Source organism: Peromyscus leucopus, chromosome 14, assembly GCF_004664715.2.
Source record: "Peromyscus leucopus breed LL Stock chromosome 14, UCI_PerLeu_2.1, whole genome shotgun sequence".
NCBI lineage: Eukaryota > Metazoa > Chordata > Mammalia > Rodentia > Cricetidae > Peromyscus > Peromyscus leucopus.
The window spans coordinates 77,662,879-77,678,552 of record NC_051075.1 but is presented as its reverse complement, the minus strand read 5'-3'; the positions used below and the strand labels follow the sequence as shown (position 1 = coordinate 77,678,552).

Here is a 15,674-nt window from a genome sequence, read left to right as displayed (position 1 = left end):
GCTCCACAATTGGGATTCAGAGTCCCCCGGCCTGCTGGGAGGTGACAGTGTAGGAGTCGGGTAGTAACCTGTATACAGCTTCCGCAGCTGCAGAGAGACAGCCTCACACCTCAGTGTCCACACTTCGAAGAGCTGTGGATGGCTGGGGGGGGGGGGGCTGGTGAATTGGCTACGAGAGGTGCTAGGGTGGCAGTGTGGGACAAAATCCTCAGCCGGAGGGGAGAGCCAGCTGTGTGGAAGATGTTCTGGAGCACAGGCCAGTTCCCCCAAGTCTTGGCTTTTACAAAGGCCTCTCTGGTCTAAGTGCAGCCTGGTAGAGCGCCTCAAACCCAAGGAAGGGACAGCTCTGAGGAGCCCTGTGGCTGTGAGCGTCAGGCCTGTCCCCGGATGGGTGGGATGGCTCATGGAGCATGGGGCAGGCAGACAGCAGGACTCTGGACACTGCGGTGGTGGGAGCTGGGATTTAGGGCCTATGGTCCTGGGTGAACCCAGGACCATGCACATTGGGTTGCCATGGAGATACCTGTGACCTCACACAGGCCTGAAGCACAGGGCACCTGCCTCTCTCCTTGACTCATGGGTGACCACTTGGGGACCAAAATGAACATCCTATCCAGGAGGTAAGTCTAGAATGACAGTCCTGTGCCCTTCAAACCTGAAGCTTGAAGCTAGTGAACTGCTTTATACATGATATCAGCCCCAGGGCCACACTGGCTGCCAGCCAGCTTCACAGGGGCCTAACTTGGTGTCCCCTGTCAGGACCTGTCTCTTCCAGAGCAGGCTAAATCTGGGCTGACTTTCCTGGGAAGAGTAAGTGTGGTCCAGCCTGGATCTCTGGATAGATGTGGCCGTCCACTGAAGCCACGGTCTCCAGTGGGCACTTGTAAAGGACAGAGTGGTATGGGTGTGTGTAGAAGGATGGTAAGAGGAGGTTCTGTTAGATTCCACCTGGGGGGGTCACTGTCCTTTGAGGATGAAGATGTGACCCCTCAGGGTAGGTGACCCTGCCCTCTTGCCTTTCCCAGGAGACCTTGCTGTGAGTGGATAGAAGGGGGGGGGCGGGTGTCCCTTGATTTGCCCTGGGCACAAAGTGGGGTTTGGGAAGGACCCAGAGATGCCCAGGATTGACCTCCTCCACTGTCAGAGCACAGGGACCCTCTGTCCAGAGCTGAGCATCCCTGTTCCCCGCTTTGAACCCACAGGAGAATTCTGGGGCACCCTGGAATTAATGTGCTGGATTAACAGCTGCACTCAAAGCCATAGCAGGGTGGGGACATCTGAAATAAAATATTATTTTACCTGAGGAATTTCCTCTAGACAACTGACTTGGAATGAGAACTAAGACCCCGGTTGCAGCTTCACTGTGGACAGGCCTTTGCCTGAGACCTTCCTTCTGGTTAGAACTTTGTGGTCCAGTGGGTTCTGCTAAAAGCCGGGCTCCTTGGAGAGGGCGACTCCCACCTGGCACAGTGACCTCCCCCGTGGGGAGAAGGCTCTCGAGAGTGGACGGCATTGCCTTGGACTGCATCTCACCTGTACCCCTGCCAACCCTGTGCTTCAAAGTGAACCCAGGGCCGCGCCTGTGCTAGCGGCCAGTCCACTGCTGAGGTACACCCGAGCCTGGTTTTGACATCTTATCAGGGGACCTCAGGGACAGGAGATTGCAGACCAGAAAACAGCAAATATTCCTTTTTAGTTCGTTAATGTTAGAATGGTCAGGGGCTGCCAAGATGGCTCAGGTGGGTAGACGCTTGCTGCCAAGGCCGACAGACCAAACTCATCCCCAGAGCCCGCATGAAAGGCGAGAGCTGACGCTTGGGGGTTGTCGTCTGATCCCCACAGGACCACTGCGGCATGGTCATGCGTGTGATCACACATACATGCCAAGTGTCTGCTCAGGCTAGGACTGCAGCCCAGTGGTAATCAGTTGCCTAGCAACTCAAAACTCTGGGTGTAAGCGCCAACATGGCAAAACGAAAAACAAACATAAAGGTATCTGATCAGAACAGAACCTAGTAGAGAAAGGGGTGTCAATCTTAGAAAAATTAATGAGGGGGGGGCCGCGGGCGGGGACAAAACAGCCATCTGTGATTTGTGCACCAAATAAGGAGTCTGTCAGCCTCTCTGGAGGTCCTTACAGGTGAGGCACAGGGCAGGTATTACCTGTGTTTAGGGTAATTTGCTGTCTCCTGAAACTTGTAGATGATTCTGCTGTCCCAGAAGGCATTTACAGCAGGAGCTGTTCTTGTGTGTGTGTGTGTGTGTGTGTGTGTGTGTGTGTGTGTGTGTGTAAAATGTGGGCTTCCTGCTCTCCTTGGATCCTGGTCTGAGGAGTCATGTCTGGTCTGAGGTTCACACGGGGGAGCATCCTGAGACAGGGTAGACTAGGTCAACAGAGTGGGAGAACCCAGCTCAGATTTGCAGGCTCCTCAAGTTAATCCTCTTACACACCGCAGGAAAGGTGATTAGGGAACCCCAGAACACACGCTAGTGCAGGACAAGACGTTCAGTTTTGAACCGGACTGGTGGTGGATGGTTGAGAATCCTTACTGAGAACTCTTGCAGTACTAGGGACTGAGTCCGGGGTCCCAGGCATACAGGCAAGTACTAACACCGAGCTGCAATGCCAGGTTCCCATGTGACAACCTTAGGCTGAGCCCACAGCGGGGTTGGCTTTTAGGATTTTTGGCTGGCCTCAAACTCCTGCCTCAGCTTCAAGTGCCAGAAATACAGTCAGTGCTACCACACCTGGCTAGTGGTTTTTGTTTTTCTTAAACACTTCCATATTCTTTTATTTTCTTTTTTCTTTTTCCTTTTGTTGTTTGTGTTTTGAGACAGGGTTTCTCTGTGTATCCCTGGCTGTCCTGGAAGTCCCTCTGCAAGAGCCCTGTTAACCACTGAGCCAACTCTCCAGCCCCATTTCTGCACATTAAAAAAAAAAGTTGATGTATTTGTATGCGGGTGTGAGTGTTTGCACAAGTGTGTGTATGTAGTTGTGTGTGTTTGCTCTTGTGTCCTTGGAGACCGGAAGAGGGTCCTGGATCTCCTGCTCCATCACTCCATTTATCCCTTTGAGGCAGGGTCTCTCCCAAAGCTTCAGGGTTTGTGTTCTCTCATCCACCTCAGTAATCCTCCCGTCTCCGCCTGCTCAGAGCTGGGGTTATAGTCGTGAACACCTGGATTGCTGTGTGGGTGCTGGGATCTGAAGGTCCTCTGACTGTACAGCAAGCATTGTTAACGTCTGATCCACCTTTCCTGCCTGCTTTGGGACATTTTAAAAATTGGGTTCTTGGGGTAGGATTTGTGTTGGTTGGTTTTTGTCACCTGGAAAGAGGGCGTTTGCCTATCGGAGACTATGGGGGTCCAGACTCTCGATAGTCCCCTCCCAGCATCCAGGAAGAATCTACAACCAGCTGACAATTAATCTTTGATGAAAAGAAATGAATCTATGTACACGAAACTCCTTACTCCATACACTTTATTATTCTGTGATAGTTCTCTCTCTACACAGCTTCTATTCTGCTCTCATGTTTAGCTCCTTTCTTGACTGATTTCTCTGGACATTTATCTGTTGTCCCCTCTAGGTTCTATCTTAATTCCTTCATCTCGTTCTGTCCCTTCTAGGTTCTCATCTATCTAGTTCTTTCCCATAACAGCTCCTCTCCCGTCTCCTTCTCTCTCATCTGGCTCTTCCTCATCTTCCATCTTGTTCCTCTAGTCCTCTCTTCTCGCCCTTCAATCTAGTTCTTCCCCATCTCAGTTTGTTCCTCTTAAGTTCTTACCCATCTAGTTCTTCCATTCTCTTTGATCTTCTCCCCTGTGCCCTGGAAGTCCCGGTACATAAAAGGAGGGTCCGAGCTAGACTGTGTAAAGCTATTACTTAACGTCCACCTCTCCTAGGCGGTGTCTCCTTGTGGAATTTACCTTAAGTCAGGAGACTTACATGTGGGCTGCTATCACTGTTAGTCCTTGAAAGTTGGGGCTCACCTGGGCGTTGTCTCCTTGTGGAATTTAAGTCAGGAGATTTGCATGTGGGCTGTTATTGTTATCCTCGGAGGAAGTTGGGCCCTCACCTGGGCGATGTTTCCTGTAGTCCTTGAAAGTGGCTAAGGGAGATTCCAGAGAAAGCCTTTCCCGGGGCTGTTTTCCAAATACCTGGAATGTGTGTGTCCAGAGAGTGATCAGTCCACACTGTTAGGCTGGACTGTTAGGGGAAAGTCAACTGGGAAAACTATGAAGGCACACATGATTTTCATAACAGAAGACAGCTGATATATAACAAGCCAAGTAACGCCAAAAACTCCTTGGGATTTGGCTTCCTCTGGAGGAATTCCCTGATCCCTCCAGGTAGTGACTTTGCCATAATTAGCTGAGTTCTTAGGATATCTTCCTGCGGCCTGCAGCTGTTGCCTCCATCAGATTTGCCTGTGAGCATGGCTGTGGGGCATTTTCTTGATTAGTGGATGTTAGAAGCCCCAACCACCATGGGCAGGTGGGCCTGGATTTCGTAAGAAAGCAAGCTGAGCAAGTCACTAAACAGCTTTCCGCATTGCTCCGTGATCTCTGCCCCCAGCTGCCATCAGTGATGAGCTGTCCCTGGAATGCCAGATGAGGTGAGTTCCTCCCCAGGTTCCTTCAGGTCACTAGGCTTTGTTGGTTTGTTTTTCGAGACAGAGCTTCTCTGTATAGCTTTGCACCTTTCCTGGAACTCACTCTATAGACCAGGCTGGCCTCGATCTCACAAAGAATCCGCCTGGCTCTGCCTCCCGAGTGCTGGGATTAAAGGCGTGTGCCACCACCGATGTTTTTTTTTTTTTTTTTTTTTTTTTTTTTTTTTTTTTTAAGATTTATTTTTATGTATTACAGTGTTCTGCCCACATACCAGAAGAGGGCATCAGATCCCACACAGATGGCTGTGAGCTGTCATGCGGTCGCTGGGAATTGAACCCCGCGTCCTCTGGAAGAGCAGTCAATGCTCTTAACCTCTGACCCATATCTCCAGCCCAATAAACATTTTAAAATTGAAAAAAAAAATAAAGTAAAAAGCCCAAGGCAGCTGTGGGTAAGGGGAACAGCCGGGCAGAGGTCAAAACCAGAGTATGTGAGGGTGCTGGGTGTGGAGGGTGCACAGATGGGCTGGGGCTTGGGAAGGGTCCCCCGAGGACAGGGTAGCCTGGAGGGCGGGTGGGGGACGGTCTGAGTCTGCAGGGGAAGCTCCCTGGGAGGCAGGTGAAAGGCTAGACTCAGGCCGGGGCAGGGGTGGAGAGAAGAGCCAATGATGGCTATCTGGAAGTGGGTGCCAGCGTTTGCTGATCAGCTGGGCGTGGGTTTGAAGTAAGAGGGGTCAGGTGGCCTGTTTTTGTCTGAGCAAGAAGAGCGCAGAGATGTCCTCACGAGTAAGATTTGTACAGCAGGAAGATCTGGTTTGGACCCCACTGGAGACACCAGTGGAAAGGCAGGCAGTGGGCCTGGCCACGCAGTTTGGAGATGAGATCAGGGTTGTACGGCAGTCCTGGGCCGGCCGTCTGACCGACCTGTCAGGGCCTAGGTAGAGACATGTTTAGTATAGTACCCAGGTTTGGAGGTTAATAAATAGAACTTGGCCGGGCAGTGTTGGTGACGCCTTTAACCCCTGCACTCGGGAGGCAGGCGCAGGCGGATCTCTGTGAGTTCGAGGCCAGCCTGGTCTACAGAGAGATCCAGGACAGCCAGGGCTACACAGAGAAATTCAAAACAAAAAACTAAAAATAGAATTTGTGTGGAGGTAGAGACTTGGTAACTTCAGGTAGATGCATTGATTTCTAGAAGTTTCTTGAGGTAGTTTTCAAAAATAAACCAAAGTGAATGGTTTCATATTCTCCCAGTTGTAAGGATTGTAGAGATGGGGTTCAACCTGTTCCACCACCCACACCTCAGAATGTCCCTAGGGAAGGCCTCTGAGACTCAGGGTCCCTTGTCAGTCCTGGGGCTACTGGGCCTCCCTAGAGCTGGGCAGAGGCCAGAAGCAGCTGTATCCAGGGACAAAGGGACCTGGGATGGAGGAATGGGGCAGGGCTAAGGGCAGCCGTCCTTTTGGAACCCCCAGCTCTGCCCCCCTTTACTGTTCATTTTAACCTTAATTAGGAAAGAAAATTCCAGAAACTTTAGCCAGGAAACTTCACTGGGATGGGTTTAGGAGATGCCTTACAGACAACATCGCAGGATTGCTGGTAAGATGGTTTGTGCTTTTACCCTGTGCAAACCCGAGGTCAATCCTCAGTGCCATGGAAGAAAGAGAACCAACTCATAAAAGTTGCCCTCTGACCCCAACATGTGCCCCATGGCTAACATGCATCAACACACAATTTTGTAAAAGAAAAATTGCAGGGGTGTTGGATGACGCAGTGGCTTTGGCAATAATGGACTTGGTTGGCTTCAGTCATTCCCCAGTTTATAGGCTAAGGGGGCTGAGAGGGAGCGCAGGGAACCCACTGTGGCTGTGGTCTGTTTCCACCTTCTGGGGCTGGTAGGTGTGAGAAGCAGCTTGTGCCCTGCGACTGGAGGGGACTTGTTACACTGGTGTCACAGTAAAGAAAAAAGCCTTCCATCTGTCCTGTATCTGTGGTCTGTCTGACCCTGGCAAGGGCTTTGCTCTGTACTGACTGAACGGAACAGAAAACATGGTATGTGAAAGGAATGAGGACTCTTCTTCTGTCTTATTACCCAGCACTTACAAGGGAAGACATGACTTTCTTGACCCAGAACAGCATTCAAAACCACAGTCAGATGATATTGTCTATAGCCATGTGCTGCACCCAACATTAATGGGATATTTGGTTTGTTTTTGTTTTTGTTTTTTTTTTGGTTTGTTTTTGGTTCCAGACAGGGTTTCTCTGGCTGTAGCCCTGGTTGTCCTAGAACTCACTCTGTAAACAAGGCTGGCCTCAAAGATGTGTACCACTACTGCCCGGCAGGATGTTTGTTTTTTAGATTTATTCTTTTTTGGGGGTAGGGTGGGGGCGGGGTCTCACTGTGTGGCTCTGACTGTCCCGGAACTAGCTCTATAGCCCAGGCTGGACTCAAACTCAGAGATCCACTGTGGTGATATTATGCTCCCCAAAATATTGTGCACCCTAATAAACTTATCTGGGGTCAGAGAACAGAACAGCCACTAGACATAGGGCCAGAAAATGGTGGCACATACGCCTTTAATCCTAGCATTCCAGAGGCAGAGATCCCTCTCGATCTCTGTGAGTTCAAAGCCACACTGGAAACAGCCAGGCGCGGTAACAAAGAGCCTTTAATCCCAGGAAGTGATGGGCAGGAAGCAGAAAGGTATTTAAGGGTGAGGATGAAGAACTAGAGCCTGGTTAAGCTTTTAGGCTTTTGAGCAACAGTTCAGCTGAGGTTCATTCTGAATGAGGACTGAGAAGCTTCCAGTCTGAGGAAACAGGATCAGCTGAGGAATTGGTAAAATACTTACTTCATCCCACCTGCCTCTCCAAGTGCTGGGATTGAAGTTGTATGCTACCATGCCCTGTGGGTATTTGTTTTTTGAGGCTGCTTTCCACCTGTTGGTTGCAACACACACACACACACACACACACACACACACACACACACACACACACACAATTCTGGGCCTGGGCATGAAAGAGTACATAATTTAAGATTAAAGCTATGTATTTAGTTTAGCTTAGTGTAAAGCTGATTGCATGGGGTATTCAAGTATAGCACGGTTAGTTACATTGCTTTCAAGGTGGGTTAAACTAAACAGGCTGAGTACACAGTGTTTTTATTATTTTTAATTTTTTTGAGATTTTTTTTTTTCAAGACAGGGTTTTTCTGCATATCCCTGGCTGTCCTGGAACTTGCTTTGTAGACCAGGCTGGCCTCTGTCTCCGGAGTTCTGGGATTAAAGGCATCTCTGTGAGTTTGAGGCCAACCTGGTCTACAGAGTGAGTTCCAGGAAAGGTGCAAAACTACACAGAGAAACCCTGTCTCGAAAAACCAAAAAAAAAAAAAAAAAAAAAAAAAGTGTTTATTTTTATATTATATGTATGAGTCTTTGCCCGAATATCTGTGTACCATGTGTGTGCATGCAGTGCCCTCTGAAGCCAGAAGAGGGCGTCAGATTCCCTCTGACATTGGAATTGCAGGTTGTAAGCCACTGTATACACACAAGAAATCAAACCCTGATCCTCTGGGGAAGCAGCTAGTGCTCTTAACCACCGAGCCACCACCCCAGCCCCTGGGAGTGCATAGTTTTAACTGATCTCAAAGCATATTATTGTAACTTGGTTGCATTCAATCCCTTAGAACTGAAGTTGTGAGCCACCCTGTGAACGCTGGGACTCAAAGCTGGGTCCCCCTGTGGTGCAGCCAGTGCACTTAACTGCTGAGCCGTTTTCTCATTTGTAGACTGTGTAGCCAAGGGCACTTGGTGCATGCGTTTTTTCTTTTACATTTATTTGTTGTGTATGTGTACCATGGTGCATGTGTGGAGTTCAAAGAACCACAAATAAAGGCATCAGGCATATGTATGTGATTCATAGACATACATGCAGGCCAAACATCCTTACACATAAAATAGTAAAGAGCCAGGTATGGTGGCGCACGCCTTCACTCCCTCACTCCCGGCACTCGGGAGGCAGAGGCAGGTGGATCTCTGTGTTCAAGGCCAGCCTGGTTTAGAATGAGTTCCAGGACAGTCAGTGCTGTTACATAGAGAAATCCTGTCTCAAAAAACAAAACAAAACAAAACAAAAACCAACCAACCAAACAAACAAACCAAAACAAGCAAAAAACAAAAACAAAAAAACCCCAAACAACAATAATACTACTTTAGTTGGTGCCAATCAGAGGGGCCCAGATAATCAGAGGAGCCAGGGAATGGGCTGAGCAGGTGCCTCTGCTTATGCTAGGCCCAGTGTTTGAACTGTTACCCAATTCAGCCTATTTGGACCACTGGACACACTGGGAAGGCTCACAGCACATGGCTATGCAGACCCTTGCTTTTGGTGGATGTTCCCCACCCTTCAAGTGTGGCTGTGACACTGACTTCTATAGAGGACAGCATGGGGTGGACCTCACAATGGAGGCCTTGGAAGACACTGCCACAGCCAAAGGCCGGTCACTGTAGATTGTAGGACCCAAGTCATGTTGATGAAGTGACACAATGACACTTGACCTGAGCCCTCCTTTTCTAACACGTGACTCCAGCTTATTCACAAGGAAATTCCACAAGGGCTCTGGAGGGCATACTCCTCAGTGTGCCCCTAAACCAGTAAGGTCACCAAAAGTGGCTTCCTGTGAAGCTGTTCCAGCCTTGAAATGCTGAAAGCAACAGGACTTCAAAATGCCACTTGGGGCTGGGTGGTGGTGGCGTACACCTTTAATCCCAGTACTTGAGAGGCAGAGCCAGGTAGGTCTCTGTGAGTTCCAGGCCAGCCTGGTCTACAGAGTGAGATCCAAGACAGGCACCAAAAGTACACAGAGAAACCCTGTCTCAGAAAAACCAAAACAAACAAACAAACAAACAAACAAACAAACAAAAAAGAGTCACTTGGAGTCCTGGGGCAAGAGAAGGTTATTAGATGGAAAGAGGGGAAATCTGGGTAATGTAGTACATCATAAATAATTTCCTCCCTTCCCTTTAAAAATATACAGCCAGGGCTACACAAAGAAACTGTCTCACCAGGCGGTGGTGGCGCACGCTTTTAATCCCGGCACTCGGGAGGCAGAGGCAGGCAGATCTCTGTGAATTCGAGGCCAGCCTGGTCTACAGAGTGAGATCCAGGAAAGGTGCAAAGCTACACTGAGAAACCCTGTCTCGAAAAACCAAAACCAAAACCAAAAAAAAACTGTCTCAAAAGACCACATACACACATTTTTTTTTTCATGTGTGTGGATATTTTGCCTATGGAGGTCAGGAGGAGGAGTCCGATGCCCTGAGACTGAAGTCACAGATGGTTGTGAATCACCATGTGCTCGCTGGGAATTGAACCCAGGTTCTCTGGAAGAGCAGCCAGTGCTCTTAACCTCTGGGCCATCCCTCCTACCCCCTCCCCCCCCTTTTTTAAAGTATTTATCTTTATTATTTTAAAGTGTGCGTTTATGTATACATGTGTGCAGATGCCCAAGGAAGACAGAGGTGTCTGGTACCCTGGAGCTGGAGTTATGGGTGATTTTGAGCCACTGTATGTGGGTAGTGGGAACTGAACTCAGGTCCTCGGCAAGAACAGTAAATGGGCTTCACCTGAGCCATCTCTCCAGCCCCTTCCTTCCTTTTCTCCCCTTTTTGTTTTTCGGAGACAGGGAGGGTCTCACATAGCCCAGGCTGGCCTCATCTCCCTGTGTAGTCCAGGATGATCTTAACCCCCATTGAGCACCAGCATTGCTAGGCTCCAGCTTTCCTCTGCTGGGACTTTCCCAACTTTTAAGATGCCCATGAGCTCTGTGTGATCACGGGGGTGTGGCAGGGCCAGGTTCTGCTTGCTTTCCAGGCTTCAGAGCCGGGGTTGATTGCTGAAAAGCACCCAACGTGATGCGTGTGCATTTGTAACGGAGGCGCTTTCCAACAGGGCCTAGCAGATGCTTCGAAGATTCTGGAGAAGTCGAGTGACATGCAACTTCACGGAGGTCTGTAGTGCTAGTTTTCTTGGTATTTAAAACATACTTATTTGTGTCTGGGTGGGTTGCCTGGATGTCTGTGCACCAGAAGGGGGCGCCAGATCCTCCGGCGCTGGAGTTACATACGGGGTTGTGAGCCATTAGTTGGGTGCTGGGAGCTGAACCTGGGTCCTCTGAAAGAGCAAGTGCTCTTAACCACTGACGCAATTCTCCAGCCCCGTTTTTTAGCATTTTTACATTTTATTTTGAAACTTTAGAGAGGGTCTCATGTATCCAGGATGGCTCTTTCTCTGTGGAATGTGTGGTCTCTTGTCCTCTCCCGGTGCTTTCTCCTCACCACCCCCAACCCTGTTTTCACCCACCATGTACCCCCAACCACAGGTTTTTGTTGTTTTTAAAGGAAGGGCTCATGTAACCCAGGCTGGCCCCTTGCTATATAGTCAAGGATGACCTTGAACTTCTGATCTGAATGCTGGGTTTTCAAGCTTGTGTCACCACTCTGATTTATAGGTGCTGGGGACTGAGTCCAGGGTCTAATGTGTGCTAAGTAAGCACTGGATGGACTGAGCTATACCCACAGCCCTCACTTTGTTTTTTGATGGAGGGTCTTGCTACGTGTCCCAAGCTGGCCTTGAACTTCTATGTAGCCCAGGCTGGTGTTGAACTCGCGTTTCTCTTGCTTTGGTTACTTCATATTCCCAGAGAATCAAGAAGGCGGGCCTGGGCTCCAGGGTAGGACTGGTTGTTTTAGAAACAGGGCTCCCTTCCTCTCCTCTGTGGCCCGCCTTCCCTGTTCCAGACCCTCTGACTGGGCTTTGTTCTCTACCTTGGTATTTTCAGTTAAGTGAAGTCCGCGAGCCCGGCCTTGAGGGATGGCCAGCCTGAGGCCCAGCCGACCTACCTGTATCAGGGCGGCGTTCAGTGCAGCTGGCTTCCGGAAGTGGCAGAGACATGCTCGCCATCGCCTTCAGGTGCCCTCCGTTCAGCAAGGGCGGGGGGGTGGTGGTGGGGGTTGGTGCCATCCCTGCAAGTCTTGGCTCCCTTCCGCCCCCCCAAAGGGAAAAGTACTCAAACCCTAGTGTTCTTTGATCAAGAAAACGAAAGCTGCCTCCCTCAGCGGCCTGGGGCTGGTGGGAAAGAGCTGGACTACCAGAGGCCAGGCCTGGGTCCCTCCTGGAGCTTTCTCAGCCTCACTGCTTCTGCATGTGTGGAGACCAGAAGGAAAGTTCAGTGCCCTCCACCTCCTTCCGGCTTTGGGCCCAGCGCCAGTGTCAGGGTGCTGTATGGCCCACTGTGCCCAACCAGGGCTCCCCGGCCTCCACTAAGCGCTGGGAGGACTTCTGGTCAGGGTTCCCTCCTCACCAGGGCGAGTGTCAGCATGTCCTGTGGTGTGGGCAGCGAGCACTCCAAGGGCCCCATGTGTTAAGCTGCCATGACAGAATGGGCATCAAGCCTTTCCTCACAGGTCAACTCCAGAAGGAACCTCATGGACTTTGCTGAAGGCATCTGGAGAGAGGTATGCTTCAGACCGGGCCGAGGCCCGAGGGTCCAGAGACCCGGGGAGCCCTCCAAAGCCAAGGCCAGCCCGGAGAGAGGGCTGTGAGGGTCAGAGTCCAAGCAGGGAATGTTTCCACCTGTGCACACAGCCCTGCACCTAGGCAGTCTGGGGAGGGAACTAAAGGAGGATGTCTCACCACATAGCCCAGGCCAGTCTCAACTCAGGACAGGCCGCCTGCCTCCTACCTCTGGGGTGCTGGGGTGACCGGCAGTGCCACCTCAAGACAGGGACAGATACTGACACAACATGCTCACAGAAAGCAAGAAAGGACAGACTGGAAGTTCTGATCCCACCAGCAGAAGTCAGGGGCTCCCCACAGCCCTGCCAAGCACCCTAAGAGGATTAAGCACTGTTGCTGGTGGCGCACCCCTTTAATCCCAGCACTCGGGAGGCAGAGGCAGGAGGATCCCTGTGAATCTGAGGCCAGCCTGGTCTACAGAGTGAGTTCCAGGACAGCCAGGGATACACAGAGAAACCCTGTCTTGAAAAACCACAAAAAGTTTTCCACTGGGCAGGGTGGCACACACACTTACGTCTCAGCACCTGGGAAGCTGAGGCAGGAGGATGAGAAGTTGAAAGCTAGCCAGGGCTACATGAAACCCTTTTATTTATTCATTTACGTCTTTGTTTTTTTGGGGACAGGGTTTCTCAGGGTAGCCCTGAAGGTTAGCTGGTGCTACATGAGACCCTGTCGTTTGTTTTATTAATGTTTTTGGTTTTTTGGGACAGGGTTATTCTGTGTATCTCTGGCTGTCCTGTAACTCAGGCTGTCCTATAACTCACTCTGTAGACCAGGCTGGCCTTGAACTCAAGAGATCCACCTGCCTCTGCCTCCTGAGTGCTGGGATTGAAGATAGGCACCACCAAGTCCAGTAAGACCCTGTCTTTTAATGTTTGAAATGATCTATTTCTGTATGTACGAGTGTTCTGCTTACATGTATGCAGTGTCGAGGTGGCCAGGGGAGGGGCTGGAGTTCTGGATGGTTGTGAGCAGCCATGTGGGTGTTAGAAACTGAACAGCTGACCCTGCTCTCCAGCCCTAAGACCAGGTCTTAAACAAGCAAAACAAACCAGGTGTGGTGGCATATGCCTTTGATCCCAGTACTTAGGAGGCAGAGTCAGGAGGATCTCTGTGCGCTTGAGGACAGCTTGGTCTATATACATAGCTCCAGGCCGGCCAACGTTACATAGTGAGATCATCTTAACAACAACAATAATAATACAACCCCTACCACCACCATCTGGGGATGTAACTTGCTGAGTGCTTGCCAAGCATTTTTGAGGCTCTGGGTTTGATCTCCAGAACGATCCCTTGATGAAGAGCTGAAGGCAAGAGAATCAGAAGTTCAGGGTCATCTGGCTACATGGTTAGTTGCAGGCCGATTTTGGCTACGAGACCCTGTCTGTACAAAAGGGAAGGTTTAGATGCACAGCAAGTCACACCCACTTGCCATCTGCCATCATAGTGATGGGGACATCTTCTTTGCCTCTGTGTTACACTATCCTGCTGCTAGGACTATCCACTGGCTCAGAACCTGTTCAATTCTGTGGTGATGGGAACTGAGTCTCAGGCCCTCACACACAGCCATGCCCTCAAAAAACTTGTCATCAGTTTTTAGATCCTTATGATGGTGACTCAGAAGATACCCCGGGTCATTCCACCTACCGAAACTCCCGCCAGCGTGCCTACCGCCTCCTGGGTGACAGGAACCGCAATGCACCTTCCTACACACTGAGGTTCAAGATTGGGGAGGAGGCCAGTGTGGAAGACTCGCTCCCACCAAAGGCTCCAGATCTCACCATGAAAACTTCTGGCTGGACCCCCATAGCCCTGGAAGTCAATGATGTCGACATGCAGCCTGAGGGGGAACTAAAGGCACTCAGCCCCCAGGAAGTCAGTGGGTGGCCGGCCAGGCTGTCTCCATCACCAGAGGACTGGAGGATGGCAAGGGCTGCCAGCCCCCTCAATCCTGTGGAGACCCCCGAGATGAGCAGACACCTGCCCAGCAGAGCCAGAGCAACGCGGCCACCTCCCCGACTTGGCGGGGAGAGAGACAAGGGGCCCAGGCTGTTGCTGTCCAAGAGGAAGCTGGAGCTTTTACTTTCGGAGCCTGAGAGAACTAAGAGAAAGAAGAAGTAAGTGGCTGGTTCAGCCCAGGGCCTGGGTTAGCGCAGGACAGGGGCGCGGGGCCAGCACAGAGCCAGAACCACTCCAAACCACTAGTGATGAGCAGTAAGCAGGGCGCTACCGTCTGGCTTAGAACTGGGTGTGCAGGCCTGGGAGATGGCTCAGGGGTCAGGGTGAGTTCAGTCCCCAGGACCCAGAGGGTAGAAGGAGAAAACCATCTCCTGCTAATGGTTCTCTGAGAACCACCCAGGAACACATGTGCTTGTGCACGTGTACACACACACACACACACACACACACACACACACAGGCTGCAGTTGAGGGATGGTTCCATGGCCTTCACTGGGCATCCTAGACCCCAGGATCTTGTTCCAGACCCCCGGCGACCTTCCTGCCTTAGCCTCCTGAATGCTGGACTGCAGGCTGAGGCAGGGGGCAGGCAGACCCCTCCCCGTTCCTAGTGTGTTCAGGAGTCTGTGTGCACATGCTCATCAAGCCCTCCGTGCCACCTGGGAGCAGGGTTTCTTAGCTCGGGTCAGCCTGCTAGGACACTGGGCTCACTGTGGGTGCTGTGCCCCCCGTTCCACTTTGGCCAGCTTGCTCACTGTCCTTTTCTCTTTTCGGTAGGTAGTGAAGCTGAGCGCGAGCCTGGTGCAGCCGCTGGAGGTTCAGGCCCCATCTCCTCTCCAATCCAGTGTCATCCCCATGGTGGCAGGACAAAGACCACAGGGTTCCCAAGTGCAAATAAAAAAGGCACCACAAGGAGGTGCCTTTTCTTGGCAGGGCAAGGTCCATCCACCCTGGGGTGCTGTTGGGACCACCCCAGCATTAGTTAGGGGGTAGGGTCTTGCTCACCAGTGCCCCAGCTAGCTCCGCCAGGGAGTAGGGCTGGGGGTGGCTGTCTGGCATGGCTGACTCTTCTGACTGTAGGAAGGGGGAGGGTGCTCCCTGGGGAGGAGGTGCTCCCAAGAAGTCCGCTTATGGGGCTGGAGCAAGCCTAGTGTCCCCAGCAGTCCCCAGAGACTCGGGCAACAAGGAGAGCCCACAGGGCTGCTGTGGGCTCTGCAGGACAGTCCCTAGGTGTTCCTGGGGGACAATGTCGGCTGGTCACTTCCTTCTGTGATCACGAGGCCTTACAGCCGGGACAGCAGCCTCTGCCACCAAGTGCCACCCTCCCAGGTACTGTGGAGACACAGACGCTGGGAGCAGAGTAACTGTCACCCTTACTGGGAGGCCAAGGCCACCGTCTGTCTCACCATGCCGGAGTGGTATGGAAACCAAGTGTGGGAGAACGGGACTGATGGCGGGGCTGTGTGAGACACAGAGGGTCCCTGGGGATGGAGGTGCCTGCCAGGCAAGCCTGAGTGTTTCAGTCAA

At 51.4% G+C, this 15,674-nt stretch overlaps 1 protein-coding gene across 4 annotated transcripts; it reads left to right on the top strand.

Moving 5' to 3' along the window:
• Positions 1 to 534: 534 nt before the first annotated feature.
• Positions 535 to 15,062, top strand: LOC114703086. 4 transcript variants are annotated; one of them, XM_028883812.2, is made up of 6 exons: positions 535 to 620; positions 10,563 to 10,620; positions 11,452 to 11,582; positions 12,077 to 12,127; positions 13,782 to 14,305; positions 14,925 to 15,062. In XM_028883812.2, exons 3-6 carry the CDS (start codon positions 11,484 to 11,486, stop codon positions 14,926 to 14,928), a joined length of 678 nt encoding a protein of 225 aa, XP_028739645.1. In that variant the 5' UTR covers positions 535 to 620; positions 10,563 to 10,620; positions 11,452 to 11,483; the 3' UTR covers positions 14,929 to 15,062. The 4 variants fall into 4 exon arrangements, with proteins under 4 accessions (XP_028739645.1, XP_028739643.1, XP_037066743.1 ...); XM_037210848.1 differs by lacking the exon at positions 535 to 620 and adding an exon at positions 1,450 to 1,608; XM_037210849.1 differs by lacking the exon at positions 535 to 620 and adding an exon at positions 4,595 to 4,613.
• The last annotated feature ends 612 nt before the right edge of the window (positions 15,063 to 15,674 follow it).